The sequence below is a fragment of the Battus philenor genome, unplaced genomic scaffold, assembly GCF_028537555.1.
Source record: "Battus philenor isolate CCGP_79_NKW_IND1 unplaced genomic scaffold, ilBatPhil1.0.hap1 SCAF_2, whole genome shotgun sequence".
NCBI lineage: Eukaryota > Metazoa > Arthropoda > Insecta > Lepidoptera > Papilionidae > Battus > Battus philenor.
In genome coordinates this window covers 12,818,624-12,836,137 of record NW_027181682.1, presented here as the reverse complement: position 1 = coordinate 12,836,137, position 17,514 = coordinate 12,818,624, and the positions used below count along the sequence as shown (strand labels likewise).

Genomic DNA, 17,514 nt, shown 5'->3' with positions numbered 1-17,514 from the left:
TAAATTTCTGAACTCAATCAAATGAATCAAAACGTTAATCTAATATAAATACCGAAATAAATTTGAAAAATTCTTTTGAAGTTTTCTTTTGAACGTTAACCTTTTCAGGCATTAAATAGTTTGTGGCTTTTATTTTATCGAAATAAAAACTACTTTTGAAAAGTAATAGAATTGTAATTTATTTCCATTCACTCTACGGGCACGTGCTGTGCACACGTTGATGAATGTCAAATATCTTTCGGGTATTTTGTCCGAGTACATAACGGAAACTTCATATTATATCCGATCGAAATCGCATATCTTAAACACTAAGCATCCCAATTAATATTACGCGAATATTCTTAACTATGAAATAATACCGTAATCTATATTATTTATCGTATTTACCTTTGTCGTAGCTTAAGAACGACTCTACCGATTTTATTTATTTTTCCTTTATAAGTTTCTTAAATCTTTGCTAATACTATAATGTGGTAATATTTGCATCTTAATAGTGGCTAAAATTATAGAAAGAATTCGCAATATAACTTATAAAAGGTAATGCGTATAAAATATTAGAAAAAGGTTATTAAAAATAATTAAATCAAAATATATTAAAATGAAACCCCTGATGTACTGATAAGCTAAAAACGCTAGGATGGTTGGACCAATCCGTCTTATATCTTCTTTTATAATTTGGTTAAAGAAGTAGGTAGTTTCTTATGGAAAGATTTTAACAAAGTGCAAGTAAAATAATTTAAAAAACACTTACCACACAAATCACAGAACTAATTAAAACACTTGTTTCTATCTGTTATTTGACATACGGCGAGTTAGAATGAAATAAAACAAAAAAACACGTTGTACCTTTACAGTAAAAATATTATCCCAATATTAATTGGTTTTTTACTGTATATAACAGAAAATTAACTTTGTATACGATTTTTGTTTATTCATAGGACATTAAATCAATAAAAAATTGCTCAATTTGAAGTGTGTCCTATTTGCTTATTATTTCTATTGGATTGCATCAGGCCAATAGCTTTTGGCAATGCGAAGTGGGTGGAATACTACACCTGCGTGTCATCTGGATGTCGCTAGAATTTTTTTTAAATACAATCTAATTAGAATACAATTGTATATTAGTACTATAATCTTAAAAAGATAATCTACCGAAAATTACGCTTTGTATAATTGTATTATTAAACAACTTTCGAAGGCCTAGCGGCAGAAAACTGAGACTTACGATCGTAGGTCGCGGCTATATTACATAATTCACACTTTGTATTATTAATTGTATAGAAATACCACTGCTCACACACAAGCTTATAGGGTATAGGTAGCAGCGTCTTCTGCGTACCATTATACAACACTGCGAGGTGAATACCTAGTAGTAGGCGCCTATGGGCTAATACGACAAACGTATATTAAAAGTACTGTAAAATAACGCATTGTATTATTTAAAAACAATTTGTAGATTTAGTTTAAAATAAATTTATTGATTATGGGTGATACGTTACATATACCTCACACGTAAAAAAAATTATGGTTCTAGCTCATTTCTCTAATAGAAGCTACTATATATAACACATAGCAAAGAGATTTTTTTAAAAGATTATTTATATAATTTTTGTTGGATTAGAGCTCTTATTAACATCAAGGAAAACTAAATAGAATTAATTCGGATGTAAATAACCCGTATTAGTAAGGAGAATTATAAATAATCTGTTGCTCTACATTGCCACACCTTTTTTTTTGTTTTGGCGGGGGAAATCTTCCGGTATTCAAGATGCCCTGCCTCTGGGGGGAGGACAGGGGTATGTGGGATTCCTACCCGCTAAACTCTGCGCTAAACGGGGGACCGCGGTATTTCCCGGTCAGGGATCGCCACGCGGTCTTCCCTCGCGCCGTGCTATTTTTCGATAGCCCGTCCCGGGGTATGCGTGGATATACTACCCCCGAAACCCTCGTGGTGCTATCACGATGGTTCGAGACCACGTCGAACCATCGTCCGCCTCAGAGTCGCCGAAGCTAGTGGGAGTTTAGGGCCCCCACCCTAAACTTCGAAGACTCCGAAAGCCCCGTTTATGGTAGGGGAGCACCATTCATCGGAGGGCCGTCGCGAGGCACGTCTCTGCGCTGACGGCGTCGTCTCCGAGCGGGATCTGTCCTCTGTCGATCCCGTTCGGCTGCCTCCTTCTGGACCATGACGGTCTCACAAAAAGAGGCCACGGCCCTCCACGCCGATGACCCCCTCAGCATCGCCGACACGACTGCTGGCAAGGAAAGGTCCTGTCCGATCTCGTCCGCAAGAATCCGCCGCTCCGACTGCCACGCCAGGCAGACCGCAAACGTGTGCAAGGCGGAATCCTGGGCGGCCCCTCCGCAGTGGAAGCAGTTCGCCGTCGCTTCGCGTCCAATCCGACACAGGTAATCACCGAAGCAACCGTGCCCGGTGATCATCTGCGTAAGCCTGTAGGTGAGCCTTCCGTCTCGTCGCTGCATCCAGGCCTCGATGACGGGCAGGATCGCTCCAACGACGCGTCTGCGCGTATAGCGCTCTTCCGAGAGCTCTGCGCGCCACGTCGCGAGCGCCCTGCGCCGTTCCTGCCGTCTGACCGCCTCGAGCACACGGTCCGGCTCGCCACCGCCGTCTCGGCGGAGGGTGCGGACTCGGTCGTAGACCCTCGCATCAGATGATGTCCAGGGGTGGAAAGCGCGCCAGGACTGTCGCCGCCTCGAACGATATCGTGCGATATCCGCGTACGATCCGTATGGCACATTGCCACACCTAGAGTAACTAACGTGACAGAGGGCAACCTCATTTGCTTGCAGTGTCGTTTGGTTATCCGCAAGGAACATCTGTTAACACCGTGCATATTTGTATAGATTCATAGTCAGCAACAGATCCACCGTAAAGCTTTTTCTTTCCTCCCTTACGAGATTCTGTTACAAAGTTACTCTTGAAGTAAGCCATAGTAAAAATCGATAGAGGGAGCAAATTCTATCAGCATATCGATAGAAACAACATTGAAATATCATCCGTATTTATCTTTCAGTAGACAGAAAGCTAGAACAAAGCATCGAAATGTATCCAATTAAGCGGTCAATGAAATTGTGGTCTAAAAAAGCGCGCGTGGCAACCATGGAAAGTTTACTGTCTTGTAGTCTAGAAATACATCAAAGATACTACTTCCACACAAACATAATGAACAAAAATCTGCACGAATTTAGTTATCACATAGCGATATTAGCTACATGGTGTTTAGTTTAAGATATGAAATTACTTACCTTATGACTTATGTTCGTAAATCCAAAGAAATCTTCAAAAAATCCATAGAAAGTAATTATATTTACAAACAAGCACCCAAATGTTTTGATAAGCGAAAGTCATCTTTTCATTAAAAAGGCGAGGTAAGTTAATGTGAAAAGAAAAAACTGCATGGAAAATAGTAAAAAAAGAGAATTTCTTGTTATCAAACATTTTACAACCAAAAAAGTCGGTTAAGGATGAGATAAAACAAAAAAAAACTTCTTGTATTTTTTCAGTGAAAATATAATATATTCACATTATTACTATGTTTTGCAGTATACCCTTCTTTCTTCTATGGGGACCCATCGTACCTCTATGTTTTGTGGGACTTTCTTTTTATTTAATCTTTTTTTCATGTAATATTTTTAATTTCACGCTCTTCTATCGTTCCTCCTAAGATCTTGCATTACCGTATTTTATTTCTTTCTGCAATTCTTCTTTCTTTCCCTTTCAAATCCATTTTTTCTGTTATCCGATACAATTCTTTCTTCTCCTCATACCGTAACTATAACAATTTCTTTGTTTCTATTCTATATCACATTTTTAATCTATACTAAGTAGACCTTTTTATACGTATTATTTCATTTACTTATTTAATTGCCTATTTTTACACTTTTATTCACAATTTTTTTTTTAATTTAACGAACTCTTAATTCATTTATTATTACATTAACTGTTGTTTCTTTTTTTTAACGTTTTCCGTAATCGTTCTGCACATTTTTAGTAACGTTGGTCTAGCTTCCTTGCCGTTGATTAGCGAGGCCATAGAGTCCTCGCTAACTAAGGCTTACATTTTCGAGCTAAAATCTGAATACCAGTATTTGATATTTGAAATTTGATATATCGGGATACCGGTATTAATAATAAAAAAAATTGCAAGTTATATTTTTACTTACCTTAGTTGTTATATTGACTTATTAACAAATAATATATGAAATCAAATAATATCGTTCTGAAATAATATTATTTATTTTATTACATAGAGAGTAGGAGTAGATAGACACAAAAACACGTGCAAGTAAAAAAGTACATATTAAATTCTGTTACATTTTACGTACAATATTCTCTTATGACATTATATAAGTAAAGAAGTAAAAAATTGAAAGTATTTTTGAAATAATATTAATAACTTGTGTTTTTTTTATTATTTTATGCTTTTATAAAACGTAAACAATCAATCTTTTCGGTTCTCGGTATGTGTAATAAAAGTGCCTGATATAGATTTTGATACAATGAAATTGTTTGTATATTTTTCAAAAAAAAAACTAGTAATTAATTAATACTATTTTAAATTAAAATTATAGTGCGTAATTTCCATTTTTATAAACTAATGTAATACTAAAATACCGGTTTTAATAACGCACAAAAATCGTTTGTTATTCCGGTATTCTGGATCCCGGAGTCCCGGTATTGTAGGCCCTATCGCTAACCTTACTGCCTAACCGGCATTCGGAGTCGACCCGGAGTCCTCCGAATGCTGCACAATGCACTGGCTACCAGGTTGACCACGGTCTGGTCCACGCCCGGTTCACAAAAGCACGAGGGGTCCTCCTTTATGTTTTGCATTATACAACATACTGCTGATTCAAGAGTTGCCATCGCGATCTCTTTGTCACTATAGACGTCACTCAGCATCAGAAAAAGGGAGGTTATCCCTCCCGAAATGGATTTTCTTTTTTTCGCACATTGTTTTGTTTAATAAAAGTACTTTATTTAAAAAAAATGTTTCGGTTTTTAACAAACTACACGGAATCCTAATTAATTTTATACATTTAGATTCCAAGATAAATGATACGGCGGAAATGATGCATGTAATAAAAACGTTAGAATATGTTTTTACAAATTATAAATACAATAGCATTCACTGAGGTTATATTGCTATAATGCAGCATTATCGTCGGTTGCTGTGAGTTTTTCCTATTTTTCTTAATCGTGTTGTCTACAATGATAGATAAAATAGACTAACGGTGAAATAGTGTGGTTAATAAACACACTTTATATTTGTTTATTATTGCTTCTTGAAAATACTGTGAGGATAACTATGGGTCCTGGGATTAGAAATTGTAAACTTTTGTGTCTACACGAATAACAAAACAATTTATATAATTATGGAAAAAATAGCAATTATTTAAATAATATAAAATAAAATAGGAATTATAACAGTTTTTTTTTTTAAATCTCTGCGTTTGTATTTACATTTATTTTTAAATGTGTTTATTTCTAGATCTAATATTATAATGATAGTGGTAAAATATAACGACTGAACGAAGTAAAATTTTCAGCGTAACTTTCGCGTGGTGTGCGGTATGGCAGTTAATCGACTGCAAATTCTACTCGAGAAACTTTGTTAGAAAATTTCCCGTTGGATTTAAATTTGGAACAGCCACTGCCGCATATCAAATTGAAGGAGCCTGGAATGAAGATGGTGAGGATATCATACATTTCATACAAATAAAAGCTTAATTGCTATCAAACGATTTGCTATAACAACAAATTAGATATTGCTTAAACTGGTTGCTAGTAATTTTCAATGCAAACTTAAACTAGAGCCTCTGCAAATGGTACGCGAATTTATGTTAATTTTTTTAACATATTCTATTTCTCATTCCACAGGAAAAACAGACAGTATATGGGACCACTTTACACATACGAATGCGAGCGCGATTAAAGATCGTTCTAACGGTGACATTGCTGCCGATTCATATCATTTATATAAAAGAGACGTTGAAATGATGAGAGAGTTAGGACTTGATCACTATAGGTTTTCAATATCGTGGCCGCGAATACTGCCAACGGGGTTCCCAGACAAGATCAACAAACTGGGAGTACAGTACTATAACAATTTAATTGACGAAATGCTCAAGTATAATATAGAACCTATTATAACAATATATCATTGGGATTTACCCCAGAAATTGCAGAAGATGGGAGGTTGGACAAATCCATACATAATTGAATGGTATTCAGACTACGCTCGTGTTTTATTCAAATTATTTGGTCATAAAGTAAAAAAATGGGTCACTATCAATGAACCATATCAAATTTGTTATTATGGTTACGGGAGAGATTTCTTTGCGCCTGCGTTAGATATTAAAGGTGTAGCTGATTACTTTTGTGCCAAGAACTTACTGTTGGCACATGCAAAAGCTTATCACATTTATGACAAAGAATTTCGACCAATTCAAAGAGGTGTTATTTTTATAACAATCAATATTCAGTATTTCGCATCTGAAGTCGAACAATTTAAGGAAGCTGCTGATGAAGCTAATGACTTTTATGTAAGTAACTTATAATAAATGTAATTCGATTTTACTTTCCTAAACAAAACAAGACAAGACAATGACAGATATTGTTAACAGGTGAAAGCAAATTCGCTAATCTTGTAAACATCTTATTATTACGTAAAGGAATAATTAAAATTCCAATGCTGAATTTGATGAACAATAATATAAATTAAAACGTTAAATTTGTATATTATAATATAAAAGTATACTAAGGCACTAGACATTTATGTTCTACGTATTAATAATCATGTTGTCTCTAGCAATTGAATGTCTAATATTTTGATGTTATTAAAAAATAAATGTTTTTATTTTATTTTCATAAAATCAATAGTAACTCGTACAATTTCTACCTTTGTATTCACATAATTCAAAATGTGCAATCTATTTAAAAAAATATATACAATGCTTTCTTGATTTCAGTGGGCTATATATTCTCATCCTATATTTTCTAAGAGCGGAGATTTTCCTCAGTCTATCAAGAAAAAAGTAGCCAAAAAGAGTGCACAACAAAACTTCTTTAGATCAAGACTTCCTGAACTTAGTCCGGAAGAAATAAAATTTATTAAAGGCACCTCTGATTATTTCGGACTGAACCATTACAGTACAAAGCTGGTGTTTAGAAACGAAACCGTTAAGAGCCTGTACGAGATGCCCTCAACTGATGACGATGTCGGAGTTGACAGCTACGACGTAGAAGGGGCGAAAATTGGAAAATCCAATTTTACAACGGTATTCTTTTTTATAATTACTTATTCAATGTTATCAGTATTTTATTAGTGTGGAAGCATATAAATTATTATATCGTTAAGCGTTTTAAACAATATTCTTAAAATCAAAAGTATTGTTTATATTTCATTTATGTATTAACAGTGAAACATATAAAATACCCTGCGATAAATATTGCACATCGGCTTTTGCATAGAGACAATCAGCTAATTTTGGCTTCGTAGAGCGTTATCTCTGTCGCACGAAATACAAACAGTGGGTGTTTACTAAGGTGTTTCTGTAAGTATCATCATCACTATTTCAACAGTCGTTCAACAGTGATACAGCAGTACCTCCACTGCCGCGCATAGGCTCCTATAAATTTCCTAAAGGACCAGTAGGAAGCGGCCTTTACCCGGCGTCTTTTAACGACCTTAATGAGACCGTCTGTCGACCTTGTGCTTGCACATCTTACGCTGTGTTAACTAGGAAGTGGTCTCCACTCCAGAACTTAATGTCCCAGTGGCAATCTGCACGCTTTGGAGCCGAAATACGAATAAAACTTTTTTTAATTCAATGCACGATAATATATTGTGGTAACATAATGTGTTATTTTAGTTTGTACCGCGAGGATTCTACTACGTTTTAACAAAAATAAGAAATGACTACAACAATCCACCTGTCATGATCACCGAAAACGGTTTCGCAACGCGCGGCGGTTTGGAGGACGACGACCGGATCGTTTATTATAGACATTTCCTCAACGCGATGCTCGACGCCATCGACGAAGGTTCCGACATCCGATCATACACGGCTTGGAGTTTGATGGACAACTTTGAATGGTCTTCAGGTTATATGTAAGTATTCGTTTACATAAATAATTGTAAAAAACGTTGTGAATTGTTTTCTAAATTTATCAAAATCCACCGTATCGAGAGTCCGCAATTGGCCGAAAACGACACCGATATTGAATAAATAAATAGGAAAAAAGTCGGCATCTGCAGCACAGCCGCCATCTTGAATTTTCCTTATGACGGATTTTCTGAGATACACAGGAGCGTATAGGAAAAACGCCTCATACGTCGTATATTATCTCGCCTCCTTCGGGAAGATCAATTCGGGTCAAGTCGGGATGGTTTCAACATTATATGTCTAAAATAATAAGGTGATAGATTATAGGTGTAAAAAATTTAAATTCGCCATTTAAAGTAGCATAGCTCATTTGCTAACAAAAATCTTTAAGCGCCTTTTTCCAATCACCGTTTTTAGAGAACCCTCTGAAACATATGAAACATTTTTTTGCGACAGCCGGCACTTCAAATTCTACAGGAACAAATAGTAAAGATCAATTCATTTTAATACGCAGTATTGCGAATTTTGCAGTAAAACTTTTTTCTTACTATCATTACGGCATTTATTATTATTTCTTATTTATTATCGAAAATTTTGATTTTTGTGTGAGTTTTTTTACAACTAATTTGCAGCAGATGGGTCTTACTTTTACCTCTTTTAAGCTTTTACATGAATCATCTTGTATAATTTATTGTAGCAATGCGTTAACTTTGCTCTTGTTTCCGTATAGAAATCCAATAGCAGCAATTCATATCCAATTATTGCTTGTTTCTAAAACACATTGTTTTTTTTACTATAAAAATGGAAGTTCATACTAATGTATAAAATGTTTTATCGCAGAGAGCGTTTCGGTCTCTACGAAGTGGACTACGCGAGCCCAAACCGCACGCGCACACCACGCAAGTCTGCCTTCGTGTACAAGCAAATATTACGCACACGCGAACTTGACTGGCTCTATGAACCCGATACATACGTTATGACCATTGACCGTGGACACTAAAGCATATTAACACACAAGGCTATTGTTACAATTAAAAAAAATTACAATTATCTTTTAATTAAATAAATAAATATTTTTTATTAATTCTCTCTAATTTTAAAACACAATATTGATGTAATATGTGTAACTTTTATACCTATCTTCTATATACTCATCATGATATCTCTGGAAGAATAAGAGACTTCGACTACGAGAAATTTCGTATAAATATTTCTGTTTCACCGAAAAGAAGTTAGCTAAGAACGGACTTTACGAAAAAAGGAGAACATTCATAAAAAAAATCATATTTTCGTCCTGTAGTACAAAAATATGATTTTTTTATGAATATATGTATAAAATACTTATATGTATAATAAAAAATATATTCTTAACCAGTTCTAGAATATATTTTTTCGGTCTGATAAATGACCAAGAACGGATTTTATGAAAATACACACACAAAAGGCAGAACAGGCTATATGAAACGAAAAATCACATTATATTTAATAAATGTATGCAAATGAATTATCGAAAACTGCCTTTGTAAGAAAAAAAAGGAACATATGTGATATTTTCTATATATACTTTTTTAAAAGAATGTCTTAGGAATATTTTATAATTTTAACGTCCAATAGAGCTGCTGTAATTAGCGTTCATTGATATGAATTTTAATTCAGCTCACAACTCCACTGACACGAACAGCTCCACAAGTTCTTTATCTCAGAACAAAAGCTGCAAATGAAATGGAAGTTCCTATTTAATCATCTTCGAATTGTAAAAAACCGATCATAACTGTGAAAAAACGTTTCAAAAGATTTCCTTTTTTAAAAGGTAGCGGATTAATTAAATCCGTTTTAATATCTTTATACAGGAGTATTGATCTGGCATATTTTCAGTCGAGTATAATTTTTCAAGTTACTTACGGTTCGGAAAAATGGTCTCTCACTTCGGGTCTCGTTGGTAAGATCACGACTATCGTGCAAAAAGCCATGGAGAGGGCTATGCTCGGGATTTCTTTACGAGGAGATCCGAAAAGTAACAAAGTTAGTTTAGTAAGTTTGAAAGTCGCAGGGTGCAGGCCGCATCCAACCGGTCTTCTTGAAAATTTACCGAGAAACCTATAAACAGCAGTGTACGAGAGTTTAAATTAAAAACTAGATTATATAAGTAGTAATTAATATATTGTTATTCTTTTTTCTCCTCTTCAACCATCGTTGATGAACCAAAACTTTACAGTCAATAATGTCATTTTTAAGATACAACTTGTTATTTAAAGAATTTTCAGTGACATGCTCTTTAAAATAGTCATCATTTATAAAAAAAACTATCTACAGATTTAGATCGTATAGCGCTATAACGTATAAAAACCAACTAAAACATAATAATAGTAACAACAATATTTTTATTAGAGACCCAATATAAGTAGGTTCTTTGTCTGGTTTAGGTCTCAATGTAGTTAGTACTTGACTCGTTTTTTTTATGTTACCGGGACTGAAATTAGATTTTGTAATTTTTTAACATTACTAATCTATTTAGAAAAAAAAATTGTTTTTAAATTTGTGTTTAAAATGATGACACATATTTTTATATATAAACCAATTTATTACCAAGAAAAATACAGTACGTAATGTCTATGTATTTTTTAGACTACCGTCTTGTTTCATTCAAATAATTTTTATATTTTTCAATTTAACACTAATTAATTAGTTTTAATTATGGTTTTTTAATTTTTTTTTAATTTGTCAAAAACGTTGTTACTATATTGTAATTTTTTATTACGTATTGGTGATGTTTTTAATATAAACACGTAACAAACAGTTTAACAATTTTAACAAAATATAAACAACGCACTTTTTTTATTGCATTATAGTATGTACTAAAATTTAAATAAAGAAAACGTAGAAAGAAGTCGGAAAAATGTTTAAAAATTCCTCAACCTATAAGAGAAAGTATACTGAGACAAACCACTTAAAAATATGTTACGTTATCACTTTATTACATTTACAAAGTGTTGCGTCGAGATGTATAAAAAATTAGTTTCCTATTTTACACAAGGGCGCTCCGGTAAAAAGGCGCGTTTCAACGTAATTCTATTTACTCACGTATAATCCAAAGCTCATCGTTCATGAATAGACTTCATTTACAGTATTTTTTCTGCAGTTTGAAAGTAGCATTAAAAACGAAAGAATTTCAGTTCTTTCTTTATATTTCCTTTAATTTTAATAAGAATGTAACAATTCTTTTTCTCTAAAGGTATGGCGGTTGATTAAAAATTGTATTATTGCTTAGGTAGCTTTAAAATGGTAAACGTATATCTCATTTGCTGTCAATAAATGTATCGCACACCCAATTTTAAAATCAATGATTTAAATAGTAATTAATAACCTAATATTAATAGAACAAAAAAAGCGTTTTCAAAATTCGGACTTACACAAATTCAAATTAATTATTATTTATTATCTGTCTCTACAGGTAAAATACTATAATTATCTATATGACACCTCCTTAGTACTGCCCGAAATTATTGTGTCGCCAGACGTAATCCAGTCAAATTTCCTAGTGATGATTTTGCACAGGATTGTTGAGGAAATAGGCTTTTAAGTTTTATTGTGACAAATACATTTCCCTATATAACTAATTGTATACAGCGTATGAGGTAAACTAGTATCTATTATATGAGACTGGTGTCAACGTCCTGATTTTTTTGTTTTTATCCCCCTTTTTCTTCTAACTTGAAGTAAACCATATTTACAATTTAACTGAATATATTTAAACAATCGAACGCGACTTGCCTTTATAAAAAAATCAACAAGTTTTATTTTAAACTTTACAAAAATTAAAAAAAAAAATTGTAATTACCATTCGACCTACAATGGTAACATAAAATTTACAATTGCTGGATAAGATCTTAATATCTTTAATTACCGCTTCATAGACATTGCATGAAGGAAAACTATCCGTTGAACTTGACTCGTTTCGTCGTATCTTTAACATTATAATTTATTACTTAATTACATTAAGTCATTTAAATATGTTACACAGGCCTTGAATTGCCTCTACTTAATATAAAAAAACGTACGTAAGGTTCTATCATTTTAAATAATAAATGTGTCCGTATAAAAAAACATGTCCGTATAAAAATGCCTTGACGGAATCAATGACAAGTCAATTTCATGCCATCCTAAACTGCGCTTTCCTCGGGCTGCAGTAGTAGAGTCTAATATAATGTCTCAATCACTTACCTACTGATCTGACCAGACACGCAGTGAAAAGATCATTCTTGATATAAGCGTCTAGTTTCACCATAACCAGTAGTTTATCGAAGTTTAAATAATTAGTTGAGTGTGGATGGTTGCATGTGGGCGATTTGGCCAAAATAGCTGAATACTCGTTGCTAACATACGAATGTACATGAAAATATACATGAATAAATGTTTTTTTATCATAGTTTTAAGGAATTTTTGCTTATTTCTTGACTATTTTTACTAGGCTTATTTTAGCTTTATTAAGCAAAAAACAATGCCAAACTTAATAATTGTTAATGTATTACTAGGTATTTGTAAAAAAATAACAAGTTGTTCTATTTGTTCTTGCGTTGTTTAATAAAAACATGTAACAAAATATATGGTAATACAAAGCATAAAAATGTAAATTAAAAGCGTTTACAAACTTTATTCGACTAATATAAAACCACGAATGCGTTTGTTAACTACAAAGGCATTTGACTGAAATATAAACCAAATTAAATGAATGAATGAATACCCAAACGAAACTGAAAAATTACTAACGTGTTCTATTCTCCGTTTTGACATGAACAAGATTCCTTTAATAAAGTACTGTGCACCTGGACAAAATTTTTATTACATTTAATTTCGTTGTAATGTAATTACTTCATCAAAAATAAAGATTAAAAATTAGTATTTGTTTGTTCTCTTTGCATCTGTATTAGTAAGTCATAAAAATTTAATGTATATGGATAAAAGAAATTAAAAAGATGTAATTTTTTTTTCATAATTCACAATCCTCCTTCGCAATAATTTGCGAGTCGAAATTCTATTTAAAAGCCTTTTATGTGGGATAAAAAGTTATATATTAACCAAAAACGTTATCAAAATAATCTACAAATTATTTTTCATTTTCATAAATTGTTATTACTTTATTTTTTACTTTCATGTACCAATTTTTTTACTTAACTAGACTGGGGAATACTATATTGTTATCAATCTGACATTTGCCGTTTCGTTAAAATTCTTCGGTATTAAGATAGATCATCAAGAACATATCCTGTCTTTGGAAATAACTGTCAATAAATAATTCCAAAAAAAACCCTTAATTTATGTCAATTATTTAATATCTTTCCTTATGTATTATATGTTAACAAAGCACTATTGTTAAAGTTAGATACAAAACAACATAAAGATGTAGATGGAACTCTCACTTTTAATGCCTCAATTTTATATAAAGGCTGTCGGTGGCCTTTAGAATGAGCCTGAAGAAACCATCAGTACTCTACAAGCATCTAAGAGCTACGAAAATTTTATATATAAAGCTATGAATATGACTAGTAACAAAACTCCCAAAAGATAAAAACACTACCTGATTTGGGACGTTTCAAGAGCTAATATCAGCCCATTTTTAAAACAGGCTTCTAAAGCATTACGGGTAGGGTCATTTCAAGTTTTGTTAAGTAAAAAAAGGAGTCTAGTCTAGTGAGAATGCTAATGCATTGCAAGCAGGCCTGTCCCACAACAATATGGACCAAGCACCCGCACAATGAATATTTGGAATACTAAGAATTTACGTCTGAAAATAGACATTACTATTATACAGTAGACGTAATATTTTATCGAAATCAATTGCATTTAAGATACCAATAAATACCATTATATACAGCCGACGATTTCTCGTATCGAAAATATAATGCAACTCTAATTTAACAAACCGTAACCATAGAAAAATCACCAATTCAACAATTGTTTCTGTATTTAGATAAGCTGTTACCAACCTCTATTCATTCGATGTTATAATTCAGATTTAACCTTTTACAGTGAAAAGTCATGGTAAAACGAATTTTATGGAAGAAGAATTTATATTTAAATTAATTCATAATTTTATTACAACATTTTCTTTATCCGGTTATTATTATTTTAATTGATGTTACATTAAAGTTAATTTTTTGCCATTGCCTCATTTATATATACCTTTTAAAGATTTTAATTAAAAGAAAACATTATATTTTATTTCATTATGACAACAGTAATTATGAGATATGTTTACATTCTAAAAATAAAATGTACAATTTCGGTATAGATCCGCAAATATACATTTCCGTTTATTGGAGTTCTGTTTTTATATTTATCCAATATGTTGAAAAATAGTTGATTAAGTAATCAATTACTGTAGAAAGAGGGATTAAACATTTCAACATCTAGTATTATTTTTTAATTAAAAATTCTTTTTTCAATCAAAACCATTATCATAGTTAAATAAGAAGAAAGTAATTCTCCTACATGAAAGATTAAGATTCGAAGTAATACGAGGATAAAATGGTTCAATGTTTATTTTGGAATTGAAACTTTGAAATTAGGAAATGATCGGTAACAATAAATGTTTGGTCCGTGTGCGTATAACACTGTCTGTGTAATGATTTTTGTTGTGGCTATTTTGATTTTTATTAATAAATTGAAGTCAATATAATAGTAACGAGTTTTCCTGTTCTACCACATGTTAATCCATCTTTAAATTACTTTACAATTGTGGGCACCTAATACGTAAGTGACATTGAAAGTTTTACAACGAGACCGTTTTCGTTACGGTATCGGTTAGGAACAGTTAGCAATTGTTGACGAATCTGTAAAAGCCTTAGGGCTAGCAGCATTAACTTCATCGAAACAATATAATAGCTCCATCTCGTGCCACTATTTACAATAGGTTTAACGAGGTCAAACATGATCGTAATAATATCAGCAACGATGCGAGGGATCCTTCAACAGCAACAGAAACTATTACATACAGTTATAGAGTCTGATAATTACAAGATATTTAATGAAAACATAAGAATATTTTGCACAATAATTTAGGTATTAAGTCGATCGATTAATGTGGGCAGCGCTAGGTCGATCATCATAGCCTTTCTGATAGATCGCCGCGGTGACTGGCCTTGCATTGCCTGCATTTAGCGACTCCCTTCTCCCTTGACTATGACGTCGGTACACCTGGAGGGCAGCCTACCCATTAATTGTAGCCGTGAAATGTGTCAGCAATTCTCGATCCTTCTCAGTTGCGTAAAAAGATTTAAACCATGAAAGGGCGCTGTATAAACTCTTACTGGCTTATAGTATAAATTAATTCCTTATTTAAAAAAGTTTTGCTAATTTTACTCGAAACGTGTCGGAATGTGAACAACGTCACAAACAGCTGTCTTTGATCATCTAAGCAAATGTTTATATCATTCACACACGATCTGTAATAAATTGTATATATAAATGTGTCTGAAACAATTTGTGACAGTGTTTCATAAATAAAGACGACATTTTTTTTAAACATGACATATACGTAAACTTTTCACAGACTAATAATTTAATTTTTCTAAAATAAAATGTCTTTAGATTTATATTTACATTAAATGTAAACATTAAAATTGTTTTAATTATGTATGCTAGTAATCACCAATCTTGCGACTCATCACGATATCTCCGTAACCATAAGGCTTAGAGACTTAAAATTTGGTGCGAGTATTTATTTTGCCGATCCGTCACTTAAGAACGAGTTTAACCAAATTGTACCCTAAAAGGGTTGAAAGACTTTCAATTGAAAAAAAAATACAAATTTTCAAGCTAAGCTCTTAAAGGTAATACTTGACCAGAATATTTTTTGGAAACAATTACCAAAAAAGATTTTTATGAGAATAAAAATGTATTAAAAATGAATTTTAAACAAATTTCTTTACACGTCAACTATTCTTTCAAAATGCTATAATTTTCACTGTTTATGAGCAATAAATGTTTCAGTCTTTCTAGTGTTGAATGCTGATAAACATACTTATATTAGGTATACATGCATATATATATACACATATATATACATAAATATACATATATATATATAAAAATATATATATAAATATGTATATATATGTGTACTTAATAACAAGTAAATATACCGGTGGTAGAAATTTGATTTCAAATTCAAATTAAAAAACAGAATTATAATGAATCTGATTAAAAATAAAAAATGAAAAAGAAAAATTATTCGGATTTTATTCCTCCTAAACTACGTAGCTTAAATGCTAACTATCAAGTCAACACACTCTTGGAATGTGTAGGATGGCCATAACATCGCTTACGATGTTTTGTTTTAACTCTGAGATGGTCACTGGGTTATAAAATCCGAATTCAGCCACCGGATAATCTATACATATATCTCTAATTTTATCTTGTGTCCACGGGCTTCGGTGACCAGGTGACTTTGCGCTCACTTTCCGTCGTGCAAACATATCTTTATCTCTTTATATTTCTTTTTATAGTAAATAAATACAAACATTCACATTTCTAACAACGATAATATACTTCTGTAATAATTTCATTGCTAAAAAAATCAAGCGAAAATTACTCAATATACTTAAAAGCTCACATTCAACAGACAGGACTTTATAGAGCACTCATTACTTGATATAATGTGTGAGATAGCGAACAGGTGTTAATAGCAATGATAAGATAGCGTGATGGACAAAGGTAAAGCAGACATCTATACTGTAAACTACTATATCTGAATTTCGAATTATTAAATACTCGACTTGTTAAAGTTTGGAATGTATGTAACAAAAAGTTAAAAAAAAACTTATACTTAGTTATCTCCCGAGCACGTGTATGATCTACCTTTAGATGATGTATACGTGTCTAGTGAGTGGAAGTGATTTACCACCCAGCGCTTTGGAAAGGAAAATGATAGCCAAAATTGATTTAAACAGTGAATTCACATATGTGCAAAGAGTATTTATAATTGTAAATCACAACGGCAGCAACCACATCACTAGTGGCGTCCGAATTCAAATCAGCGTTAGAATTTGAATTAGAACGCGCAAGAATAATTTAAAATTTAAAGTATTGTAACCGTAGTGGCTAGCAATATCAAGCGTAAACGCTACAAACTATACTTATGGAGAAGCATAATTGTGAAAAAGAGAGAAAATAGCAAGCTTTAAAATTGTTATAAAAAGAATTTCATACGCCTTCTGTTTTTTAATAGCACCAAGTAGCAAATTCATTTTTTGCATATTTTGTTTTTCATACTGATATTCCGTAATATAAATTATATTAAATAAATTAATAAGAAATGCATAGATAGAAATAAGGAGATCAGCAAATGAACAAAAACAAATAAGCCAGCCGATTGGCAATTTA

General features: G+C 32.3%; 1 protein-coding gene across 1 annotated transcript; it reads left to right on the top strand.

Moving 5' to 3' along the window:
* The first annotated feature begins 5,175 nt into the window (after positions 1-5,175).
* Positions 5,176-9,142, top strand: LOC137921953 (myrosinase 1-like). The gene is made up of 6 exons (XM_068764755.1): positions 5,176-5,198; positions 5,575-5,717; positions 5,906-6,570; positions 6,997-7,305; positions 7,900-8,138; positions 8,974-9,142. Exons 1-6 carry the CDS (start codon positions 5,176-5,178, stop codon positions 9,131-9,133), a joined length of 1,539 nt encoding a protein of 512 aa, XP_068620856.1. The 3' UTR covers positions 9,134-9,142.
* The last annotated feature ends 8,372 nt before the right edge of the window (positions 9,143-17,514 follow it).